The sequence below is a fragment of the Falco punctatus genome, assembly GCF_963210335.1.
Source record: "Falco punctatus genome assembly, chromosome: 12".
In the NCBI taxonomy this organism is placed as follows: Eukaryota; Metazoa; Chordata; class Aves; order Falconiformes; family Falconidae; genus Falco; species Falco punctatus.
The window spans coordinates 19,197,386-19,210,475 of NC_137592.1; the positions used below are offsets into that span (position 1 = coordinate 19,197,386).

Consider the following 13,090-nt stretch of genomic DNA (forward strand, 5'->3'; position numbering starts at 1 on the left):
ACAAGGGGACAAACACTAGCTTTCAAAGTTCCATCATTGAAAACCAGGAACATGTTTCTCAGAAACTAATACTTTAATCAAAACAAAAACATTTCCAAAATGCATCAATTTTTGTTTAGTTGTGGGAGTCACATGTAGGAAAGCAAGAATTTTGCTGAAGCAATTTCTTTGAAGAGGAAAAAACAGAGGACTGTTTGAACAGCAGCTGTACACACATTCCTATTCTCTCCCACAAAATCAAGAACACTTCATTTAATTAATGTGAACAATGAAACTGATTAATGTGTTCAGTGAACTGCATTTTCTTTGGTTTTACATTTGCATAACCCAAGTGAAATAAACATTCAAAACTGGGGATAATAAATTAATTAACTGAATTTCACATACCAACTGCAAATTTTAGAACACAACGAGCAAAACACTGACAGCAGCAGAAAGAACATGCACCAAAATTGAATAAAAATTTGCCCAAGAAGCTTCCTCTAAATGTTATAAATGTCAGGCTAGCTGGATTCACACACACAAAAAAACAACTAAAAGTTTTTTAATTATTCCAAGCTAATTTAGGCCCAAAATGAACAAAATAAAAAAATATCTTACACTTTACAACAATCAGATCACATAGCTGTTTCACAAATATATTTTAAAATCTAAAAATAATTCAGCAAGGCAGTAAAATACAAAAATACAGTATTTTAATAATGTTTCAAATATAGCATCTAAGGCTGTTTAGAAACATGCTAATTTGAATCACTGAAAAGATGGATGAAACCCAACAATTTTAGCATCTACAGAATTAGTTCTCTTTCTCTCAGCTTTTCTTTCCTGAAGGAAGGCTGTTGTAAGAATGAAAGAAAAAAAAAATCAACCTTTTTGCAAATATGTAATTGTATATTTATAGTTTAAAAAACCGCTATTTATAGCTTCTGATAAGCATAAGCATTAAACAAACATTTACATGTTAAATTTCAAGAAACACCAAATAGCAACTAGACTAATTGTTACAAAAAAATGAAAATCAAATGGAAACCAAGTTAACAAATTGAAATAAGCTCATAAACAAGTGCAATAAAACATATGAAAGATGTTACAAAAGATTCAACTGGACATTACAGCTCTTCTTCCAGCTACTTAAAAACAAACCAAGAATACATCCCTTAGGTGCAGTGGAAGCCTACAAGATTTCTGATGGATCGTGTGGTCTTAAAATGCATTTTTTTCTTCTTTTTTTGACAAGTTTGTTTTCAATCAGATTGGACAACTGATGCAAAACAGTTAATTCAAAGGAAGTGACAAGAAAGCGGATAGGATCAGTAGTTCTGCCAACCACAGAGCTGCCCTTTAAACTGTCCCCTGCTGACTCCTCAGCATCCTACAAACTCCATAACTGCATGTGTCTGACACAGTTAGGGTCTCTCAGACAGCTGTGAATGTCTCATCTCCAAATGAATGTAAGATGGGGGAGAGGGGGCAGGGAGATGCTGAGAAAGTACAGAAATATTTTAATCTCGGTTGGCATGTAGATTAGTCCTTGAATAACATGGTTTGGTTTGGTGTCCCCCCCACCTCAATTTCTTTATGTATATAGTCCATATAAATATAAAGGAGATTTATCATGCAAGCCTTCAAGCAAAGCAAACAAAGGTGAGGATGAACAATTTAGTAATCCAGCACCTGTAGTTCAACAGAATGCTATGAAGAAAGAAACCCAGAAGTGTAGTGCCCTGGTCTAGAGAAGAATACAATCTATATACTTCAGGGTCAAAAGGTAGACAAAGGCAAAAGAAAGAAATTATACAACCATAGCACTGGCCTTAAAATTATCACTAAACCAAATTTCAGGCTGTTTCTAAAATAATGGTTTGTAATTGGAGGTGAGAAGTGGACACCTCCGAGCCTGAAGGATAAGCTAAGATGCCACAACAGATAGATGCCACACACTTACTGGTTTTAAGGTTGTCCTGAAATTTTGGTGATGTTTTGTTTAACATAACAAATGTTCTTAATCTACATTATTATTTTTGGTACGCTCAGTTTTCATTAAGGATCAGTTCTTCCTCTGCTTATAAAACATTCTTTTCCATAACTAAAATCAACACACACAAATTTCAAACATATTCTTACATGTATTTAGTGGCTGAAAGCCTGTGGCATCCAAGTACAAACACAGCACACCCCAACATTTACTCTCTTGGCCACTGGCATTTTGCACTAACCCCCTTTTCTGGCTGCCTGAGACATTCAGGGTTTCTTCTCTAACTGTCTTTACAGTCTCTTTCTTGCCTTCACAAATATTCATGGCAAGCACAGACATAAGCCATAATTTAATGATGAGAAGTATCCAACTCTCCTATAAGGGACCTCCCCTTCTCCTCAGTCTTCCAGGTGCCCGCTCCACACTCATCATGAAACAGGACAGGGTCTAAATTTAACAGCTGCTTTCTTTAGTCTGATCAGCTTATGAAATCATCGCTAAACAAAAGCAGAGAGCAAGGTCAATCTCCTAGAATGAGAGGAGTAGCCATTATCTGAACAGTGATGTGGATAGCAAATCCACTCTCATTTCCTCCAAAAAATCACATCTCAGGTCTTAACTATATTATCATTATGGACTATTTTAAGACTACTCCACATTTGTAACAGTGAATGTTCTAAAGTCAATTAGCATGATGGGAAAATACCTCTTCCCACTGATAAAGCTTTTTCTACCAACACCAGACTAAAGAAGAGGCATTTAAATTCCACTGGTAACCACTTAACAGTTAGGGAACCCAAACAGTGCAGAATTGAGCATAACTTCCATTGCAGACAAGTTTTAGGACTGAGGAGAACAATGTGCCAACAGTTGATCTGCTTGTGAAAGGGAGAGCTCAGGGCAACACACTTCCAAAGAGCAACAGCCATGATTCTCCATTTGGAGGACTGTATTTGTACAAACGCAGCAATAGCTGCTCTCCAACTCTTTTTCCATCACAGACCTGATCTGCAGACTAAAAGTTACACACACTTGTAAATACAGGTATTCTCTAACCCAAATTCTGTTGTAAGTATCATACTACTCAGTCCTGCACCTAAAATCCACAGCTTCTAGTTTGGGATCCACTGCTCTGCATACACCTGCCCAGCAGCTGCTTCTCCATTACCAAGCCCAGAGAAAACTGCCCATGCATGTCACACCTTCTTCTATGAATGCCTGTCATAATCACAGCTTTCCACAGTACATCTTTCAAACTGCCTGAGTTTTAAGTGTCATGCAGTCTGAATTATGAAAGTCAAGGAAAGGAATCACAGAAGCTTGTGGTTAAATCCTAACTCCAAAATTCCCATAAATTTCCATAGGCATCTCAAGATACAGAAAAGCAGTAGTATTTAGTGCTTTGGAACATGTCATGCATGCTGTACAGTTCAAAGAACTTCAAAGAAGTTCAAAGCTGTGATTGTGGAGATCAGCAAAGTACTGCAAACACACATAGGTAAGCATCATGAAATAAGTGAATTTCAGACCAGCACGGTTAATCTGATCTACAGTGTTCTTATAATAAGTCTTCAAGGTACAATACGCAGTTATTTCTATGGCTGAGGTAGTGAGTTATAGAAGACAAACCTATGAATGATAAACTAATTTAACTCATGTTTCTCCTGATACAAAGCAAAGCAAAATTCCTTGCTCTGGACTATGAATAAATCAACTTTGGCTGTATAAAGTGTCAGAGAGAGAGAGGAGAGATCTTTGAAATATATATTTATGTTCCTTCCTCTCCAATTCAGGCAACACAAATGGCAGACTTTCACATGTATTTATAAATAGCTACAGACAGTAGAATAATAATAATCTTTCAGTAGCTCCCTATTAACGTATGCTTTTCATCAACCATAATGAAACAGATCTAAGTCCCTTCTTTTATATTACTCTTCAACTGAATGAAGAAAAATATTACAAATAACTAAATACATATACTAAACTCAAAAATTATACAAAAATTAAGGTAGACCACATTTCCATATAATACTCAAAAGAAAAAACCCAACAACCCACAACCCATCACCATACATTATTAAGATGGATACAAAATAAAACTACAATATTTGTGAAGAAAATGAAAAACAGGATAAGGGTAAAAAAGTTACTGCTAAGGGTACTTTACAAAAAGGCTTGGTGAGTGTCACCATCAAATGTTATTGTGGCCCAGAAAGAATCTCAGTTATCTGCAAACTTCATTGTTATCAGATGCTTTTTCTGGGCCAGAGTATAGCAAAATAAGAGAACTCCAGTTTCATGCCTGTTCATGATCACAGCTTAATTTGGTAAGAAATCAAAACAATGACAGCTTTGACTACAAATTCTTTTTACAAATACACTTCTTGGGCAATATGATGAAACAGTCATAGCTTGATTGGTGAACTAAAGAAATATGTTGCCAAACCACATTTCACCTATTTCCCCCTTCTGTGTCCAAGCCTTTATGCTGCTAAATCCACATATTGTCTCTTAGCACACAATAAAGAGAACATCCACATAAATTATCCATAAGGGGTAGGCAAAATTCTTTAAAATCTGCTTCCCTTCATTTTTCTGTCTATCCCTAAAATAAAAATCCCTAAAAACTTCAAAATGTTATTAGCAGAAATATTCTATAGCAATAGCCAATGGAATTCACTTCTAAACCACCTTCTAATATACTACTTGCCACAGACAAATGACACGCTTCTCATTTCTAAACCAAAGGTCTAGAACCAACCAGTAATTTCTTTCATATTTTTATCTAAAGGTTCATTCACATTCAGAATAAAGGCATGACATCTTGCAGAGAACACTTAACACTCTTAACAAAGATTTAACCCTTCCCATAAGCTGCTGACATCGTTCTTTTCAGTTCTGCATTTCAGTAGTTGAAACATCAAAAGACTGATCAACAGCAAATATTTTACCACAGAAATAACTTACTTCTTCTCTAATTGCTTAAAATGAGCCTACAATTTTAAAGTAAATCCATATCCTGAAATAGAAAATCTGAAGATATTGATTGCTTCTTTTTTAACTCTAATAAAAGAATAATTTTCCTGTCTAAAAGACAGATGCCATCTCCACAGTGAGACACAGCATCTTTATGATCTATAATCACTTCATTGCTAAAACTATTCATATAAAATTTGAAAGCACATTTCTGACTAAAAATAGAAGGATTTAGAAATGCAGTATTAAATAGGAATTTTAAAATACTCTATATATCTTCCTATCACCAAGAAAACACATACTTAGTGCATGCGTATTTTTTTAACAGCAAAGTTAAATACCCCCAAAGTTAAAAAGAACTTGAACAAAGCTAACTAATAAACATGAAAGTTTTATGAATAAAATCATATTTTTAATGGAGAGAAGACCCAGAAGGCCAGATAATATCTGTAATGAAAGATACCTTTTTACACTTCAAGCTTGCAAGAAATTTAACTAAAAATGAGGTTTCTGTTTTTCACCTGTAGACTAGATTACTTCAGTTTCCTGTATCCAAATCTGAATGTGAAAACTGCAGCAAGATTCTAGTCTGGATGGAACATGTCTCCATTCTCTGTGTTAGACTGCCCTAGATATTCAGCCTGATTCACAGACTGACTTCCTGTCAATGCAGGGAATTATTTTTTAATTAACATTAATTACAAAGAAGACTAGAGAGTAAATTCATATATGTAGCCACACAATTCATATCATCAAGACAAGGATATATGTGTAGAAGCCTCAAATATGGTACAAATCCAAATGAGACTAGACTAGACTAATCAAATTAAATTCTAGATTATAACACAGGAAATTTCATTTTGACACAGCTTTCACTGCTAACAAAAGTCACACTCATCAAACACTCCTTTTCATACCCCAGAGCTACTATGAACCACCTTAGTACCTGTAGAACTTCAAGAGACCAGCTTCTACCATGTATTGTGAATCTACATTTCATTAAGCACACTAGAGATCACTGTTTAACCAGAAGAGTTCTGGGGATTTTTAAAGTGAGTCAATGATCTTGTCACTTTAAGGATCTAGTCAAAATGACGCATAAAACCTGCTTAAATTTTTCAAGCAAAAATTGCTTTATATTGGTGCTTCTGGCTTCCTGCTTTGGAAGATTTAAGACTGATTCTAAAAATAAACTAGCGACAGAAAACCATGGTGTAAACTCTTCTTTCTCAAATGTGAATCCAATCTGAATTTGGTTAGAGAAATAGCAGCTTACTAAAACAAGCTGCGTTGAGAAGTTCAAAAAAGCATGCATGCACCTGACTGGTTGTTTCCTACCAAAGCTCCTATTTGCCTAACAAACTGGTCCCCAAGTCCCTGTAGAGCAGTGATTCCAGCTAGGTCATAGCATATCTGAATATACAATTTGATCAGTTTTGATAGCCCTTGAACTGATATAGCTTGACCTTTATACTCTTTGCCAAAAGCTACTAACAACCTTATGAACTTTCTTAAGCATTTAGTCTTGTCAAGGTATTAGCTGACAACCTTTTTAACATCCAACATATGCAATGAGCTTTCCCAAGAAGATGTTAATGCATAAGGAAAATATATGTAGATGAAAATTCAAAACCACTTTTGTCAAGATTTTAGAGGGGCCATAGGAACATTATTTTTTCCTGACAAAAAGGCATATAAAAAGGCTCTCCTACTCAAGAACACTGTGCTGGGTTTACCTGACTGATGTTCTTGTTATTCTTAACAAGATGCCAATAATATGTTCTTGTTATCTTATTAAAATTGTTTTTATTTATGAAAATTATTGTAATTAATATGTTGCCAACAGGAGGAGAAAAGTGAAGGGAAGACTGTCAGACATTGAGAGGATCCTTAAGTTTCCACAACATGATCAAGTTCTCAAAGATCTAGGAACATGTACTCCAAGATTTCTTAACTTCTAGATAAGCATGTTTCAGCAAGGAAAACTCTTGTTCTGTTATGCATATGAAACTGTTAGGTTTACCCCCTTAAATTACTGCTTCTTCAAAAACAGGAAAGAAAGTTTATTTAATATGACTCAAGGTAAAGCAGATTTTGTTGCAGGTATTTATACCTTGTTCCTTGCAAAATACATGGTGAGCATTTTCTCCCTCCCTTCTTCACCATCCACAGTATTCTGAAATAGTATGTATATGCTATCTATTGCCACTGCTTCAGTATAGAGAGAACACATTTTAATACAGGATTATTAGAAGTGAGTTCTGATTATTACTCCTAAACCAATCAGTGATTGTCATTTTTATAGATCACTGAATATCTTCTGGAAAGGTACAAAATACAGGGAAAAAATAAAAATCCCCACCAGGAGACAATGTCCCTATTCTCCTCAACAGTTTTTGAAACCCACTCTGAGCCTGCTCTAGCACAGCAACTGTGCACTTCCATTGGCCAAGCTCAGAGGAACATAATAAAATCATGCAAAACCAAACATGCTTCTTTACAGCCTACAGTTTGCGCTATGTCCTATTATCAATGAAGCTACTATTAGCCAAATGAACAATACCAAATAAAATGACATGGGAAGTGATGGAAACAGAAGTACACAAACATCACATGTCAGAGCAAGATCAGCCTGACATTCCCTTGGCTTTTGTGTGCCAGCATAGGGGAACCCCAGCTCATCTCCTACCTTGAAACTCCTGTAACTAGTAAAACAAGTAAGTGACACTGAGTGTTGCAAACCATGATGGTGAACTAAGGAGACTGAACGAAGTAGTTCAGGACCGCAGTGTAAAGGATTGCAGACTTCCTCAGCCTAAATTCTACCTGAATACCTTACATTTTCTATTACCAGTGTGCCTCTGAAGACCTAAAACCAAGGAACAGAGACACTGCACAAAGAGATTAAGTAGGTTGTGGGCATCTGGATGAATCCATAGCATTCCCCAGCAGTTCACAGGAAAAGTCCGTATGCAGAAAAAAGACTGTACCTAATCCTATTATAAATGGGCAGCATTTCCATTGGAATTTTTCTTTTGCAGCCTTTTAGCACCAGTAAGTGTAAGTTTAGAAAATGGCAAATTAAAGCTTTGTAGAGTACTAAACAATTTCGTATTTGACTTTACATCCAGATGCAAATTCAAGTCAACTGCATGTAGTGTTATGGGGCTAGGTTTTGTTTTGGTTTGTTTTATAACCTTGCAAAAATGTCACAATTAATGATGGTTACTTGTTTGTGTTAGAACTTAGTTTCTAAGACTGACTTTGATTTAAAGGTCCCAGTTAAATAAAAATGCATTTTACAGTTTCAGAGACAGCCTCTTCACAATATCCTACACTGTTCACAAAACGCAAAATCCTACATGCTCAGCAGGGCTAATTAGAGGCTGCAAAACAACTATCAGTTCAGGGATGCTCAAGTTACTGTCCCAATACTTGTTGAAGCAAAACAAAGTTACAGATACCTACAAAACTGAACAAGGCAAAGGAGACCAAAGCAGGAGGGGGTGGGGTGGGGAGGGGGACACACAAAAAAAACACCCACAAAAATCCACACAGTAATGAATGGGAGCTTTAAACATTTCTGTTTCGCTAATGCCACTGAGAATTCATTAACACTCCTTCAGAGGGTTTTTGAGGGATTTTCAGGTTTTGGGGAGGTTTTGGTTTTGTGTGGGTTTTGTTTGGTCTTTTGTTTGTTGGTTTTATTTAAATGCAAGTGTCTTCATTTGCTTTACCTGCTTTAATATAAAACAGATTTCTTCACTAGGTATAAATCATTTCTGTAGGAAGTTTTTTATCCTTTTGTTTTGTAAATTGGCTTTCAAATTATCATTGAGTTTTAAAAAAAATATTAAGAAGAAAACTGAACAAAATATTGATCACTACCAAAAAGCTGCTAGAACTTTATGAATAACATCATGTCATTAATTTTTTTATTAAGTCTATAAGTAAATGTGTTCAGTTTTTTTACATCCTATTTATATCTGAGGGATGTCAAAAAAGAAAGGTATTAGAAATATAAAATAAATGCTCATATTTGCATTGTTACAGGTACAATCATCAGTATTTTCATTCAAGCTCTGCCACTTCAGTGAAATATACTGACACACACACCCCCGACATGCTGCTTACTGTAACAAACAACTAAAAATAACATCTAACAGTTTATTTGTAAATTATGCCCTAGTTATACAAAACACTGGAAGAATGACTAATGAGTTTGATATTTGAGGCTTGTACAAGATCTTAGGAAGTACTTAAAACTTAAATAATGGTTACCTTAAGGTCACACTATACTCAGGATAAAAGATGCTTTTATACTGAACCCAGGTCCCAGTTTCCTCTTCTGTATTCTGGTCTTCTATTGAAAAGAGATTGAACGATGTGAACCTTCTTACAGACACTTGTTGGAGATGCACATCTTTCAAGTGTTTTTTCTTCAGAACCTTTGAAATAAAGAACAAATTAAACATTAAGAATAAAACTTTCAAGAAAGAACAAACACAGGCTTATTTAACTAAAGAGGCCAGTCTGGAATGAACCATAATAGCTATGCTATCAGCTCATAGTTATAAATAACGAGTCCAAGTATGTCAAAGCCTGACAAAAATAACAGTGGTATTGATGATAGGGGTCAAGAGAATGGGTTATGAATTTATGTCTCAATAACTGTAAAGCAAATGTACTGTGTTCAGAAGTACACAAAGTTGCTTTTTTAACCCGTGCTCCAGCAAACCCACACCAGAATTAGAGGCAAGTCGGGTTCTCCCCTATCCTCCTATCATCATCACCATGAAAGTTTCACAGACCAAGCAGTGCCCTCACCAAGCAATTTCTGTGCCACCCATTGTCTCTATAGATATATATATTAAAAAAAAAAAAAAAAAAAGCACAAGCGTATCTTCTGTAGAATGTAAATGACTAACCCAAAACACTATCTTCAGGTGCCTGAGTGATACATGTTTGCCAGTTAGGCTACTTCCTAGCCTAGAAGTCTACTGCTGCACACTTGCAGAATTGCTGCCAAACTTGTTTGAGTTGAGAAACTTGCTACCAGTCCCAGGGCTCTGATTTTCAGATGTCACAACTGCATATTCCCCTACCAGGCCCCCATAAGGGGACTGATGCATTAAGCCAACCTTTATGTGAGCCCCAAAACATAAAGAGAACCAAGTTCCGTGCTAAGAGACTAAAGAATTCAAGGCAGTGGCAGAGTCAGAATGTGGCTGATTGCATTTTTAAAAATTATTAACAAACTTAGTAAGCTTGCTGCTTTTGGATCTGTTTCCATCAGCAGGTCTCAGCATACAAAAGGCCGAGGCACTTTCATCAAAGTATTAAAAATGTCTGTGTGCTGTCCACACTATTTCTTCTACTTCCATAACACATGAGAAATATATACACATGAAGAAAATCACAAAAATATCAAAACAGGAGAACTAAATTAAAAAACTAGCAGAATTAAGATCTTCATGTAATAGTGGCATGCCTGGAAACAGAATGGACCATCTTGAAAACTAAAGAAAACCATAAAGACCCAATTTTCAGACATTTGTTTTTGTCTGGGGGCTTTTTAAGGGAAAGGCAAGCTACTACTAACAGGGAAAAAAAAAAATCCAGCAGTGACAATAGTTTTCTGTCCTACAGAGACGTCTTCTAGCCACTCCGAAAAATTAATTCTCTAGGTTAGCAGAAAATCTCATGAGCATTTGAGTGCTCAAAAGAACATTTCTCCCAGAGCCTCAAACTTGAACCAAGTACTCTAAGATCTGAAAATCACAACAGCAGGTCAAATCTTTTAAAAACCTAAGTATAACAAAAGATGGAGCACAAAGGAAGAATATTGTTACATTATTTATACCTAACTCTGTATTTTTACAGAAGGATCACAGTTGGTTTTTTTCCTCAAGTCAGTTTCTAAAAGCATCACAATTATGCTACAAACTACAAAGTTATACTGCTGTTATAGTATAATCCACTGATAAAAAACAGAAGGTGACAAACCTACCTAAACTCCTAACACTGTTTTGAAGAGGCTGAAAGATAGTCTTCTCTATTTTCATGATGCCACTCCAATGAAGGTAAAGCTCCCTAACGTCCTGCACATTGCCATTATAAATGAACATTTCCCAGGGGCCTATAAAAGCAGTAGCCTATATGAAAGCAAGCTAAAGGCTTCTCAGTAGAATAGACACAATTCCTGGCTTTAGGGATAGCAAAGAGGAAGAACTATGGTGGGGAAGGAATCACCAGACACTACTGTGGTTGGAGCTGGTGGCCTTTTCATCCTCTCCCTCAGTAACTTTCAGCTAAGTTCCTCTATGTATTTTTATTTTAAAAAAAAAATATCCAGAAGCCTTGTTTCATTCTCTTCAAGATCTTCTTTTGGTATGGAAAGGTCGTATCTTCTACACAAGATCTTTACAGGTGTACACAAGCACTGAGCTTGTACACAGGTCACACATAGTACCTCAATAAATAATACTTTATGTTCTGTAATGAAAGATTCTCTTCCAAAAAATAGGTTCCTTAAAAGAAAAAAATACCAAGAATGATGACAAAAAACCTTCAAACAATGCAAGCTCACACTTCTGCCTTGCCGTTTTCCCTCTCTCGAACTTGCATTTCTTTCCTCTCTAACTTCACTTAGCAATATAGAATTCTAAGGCAATTCTTTCTTCATTAACACACAAGACATTAAAAAAATTGTATCACCAAACTGCCTCCTGTTTTAGAAAGATTCTAGTAAAACATTACCACAGATCTCAATTGCAAAGCTCTTGGTATTTAAGCACAATATCAGGACCACATTTAGGACTCCCTATAAAACCTAACGATGTTTGAACTCTCTTAAAAAAAACCCCAAACCAACAACTACAAAAAAAAAACCAGCCGAACCCAAACAACATATGGACAAAGGCAGTCACCTGAAATTCCATATATTTGCTTGGGTATCTCATTGTGTATGGCCTAGCTGCACTAAAAGCCAAATTCAGTAACTTAAAGAGCTTATAAACCTCTGCTCAGTTCTATGGCACTGACTGTAACGTGATATTTTATGCATGCAAGAAAGCTTCTACATAATTAACTACAGCATAATCTATAACTATCTCATCTCTGAATACCATCAGTAGGACTGTGCATTATTTATTTTTACAAATAGTTTATTTACTAAACTGTTTTATTTAACTGTAAACAATTTAAAAACTTAAGACTAACAAAACCAAAAAGATATAGAGCACAGCCACCTTTCACAGAGAAAGGAGCAGGAAGAAAAGAAAAATTGTTTTGAACTTCTGTTCAGGGAAATAAATAAATAATAGACCACTGCTCTGTCCTTACTTTAGCTTTTATGTTTCAATTCTGGAAGCTAAAGTACATTAGCAGGTTAGCAAGACTTCTGTGACAAGAAGAGCAAGAGAAAGGTAACAGCCAGAATAAATATATAAAGCTTTCAGATTTCAGGACAGTTTTCATTAAACCTTCTACAGGAAGTACATGTACATATAGGGAACAACTTAATTTATGCCTGTTCCTCTAACTTCCCTGCCAAAAACTACAGATTGGATAATGCCATCAGTTGCACAGACTGGCAGAGTTCAAAACACAGCCTTCCAGAATTTACTCCAGTCATTTATAAATGCACACTACATGTGTAACATCTTAGCATTTTTTTAATGCAAAAAATACTTTCCTTGATCTGACAAGCTAAATTTAAAAATATCGCCGAACTTCAAACTCAGTACATACATAAAACATTTTATTGATACAGAGCACAGGTAATTATGCAAACCCCTCGTTTTTTATGCTAGCTTCATAGGACACGTGATAAAAGGGCCTTTTTCTTAATTAAATCAGCGAGCACGCACTCAAGCATCCTTACCACAGCAAATCAATTTGTGTATGCACTGAATGGAAGCAAATTCAAAATACATGAAATCAGTTCTGTGGTGTGCTTATGAGGCATTATTAGAAGCAGTGTGAAAAGCATTTGTAAAAGCACTGTAAGAAACACTGACAGTGTTCCTTTAAAGAAAGGATAAAGGAAGTTTGATACCTTCTTCCAATCCATAGATAGATCCAAGCATCACTGTAGTAAAGAGAGCAGAACTGATTTTTACTTCAGATATACCA

At 35.7% G+C, this 13,090-nt stretch overlaps 1 protein-coding gene across 3 annotated transcripts in view; it reads right to left on the reverse strand.

Annotated features, from left to right (window-relative positions):
* The window catches only part of CAMKMT (calmodulin-lysine N-methyltransferase), a 309,341-nt gene that overhangs the window by 294,871 nt on the left and 1,380 nt on the right, over positions 1–13,090 (reverse strand). For all 3 annotated transcript variants that reach the window (XM_080408606.1, XM_080408607.1, XM_080408608.1), the window contains exon 2: positions 9,236–9,402. In XM_080408606.1, the coding sequence (XP_080264732.1) occupies positions 9,236–9,402 (167 nt within the window). The remainder of the gene's footprint in view (positions 1–9,235; positions 9,403–13,090) is intronic.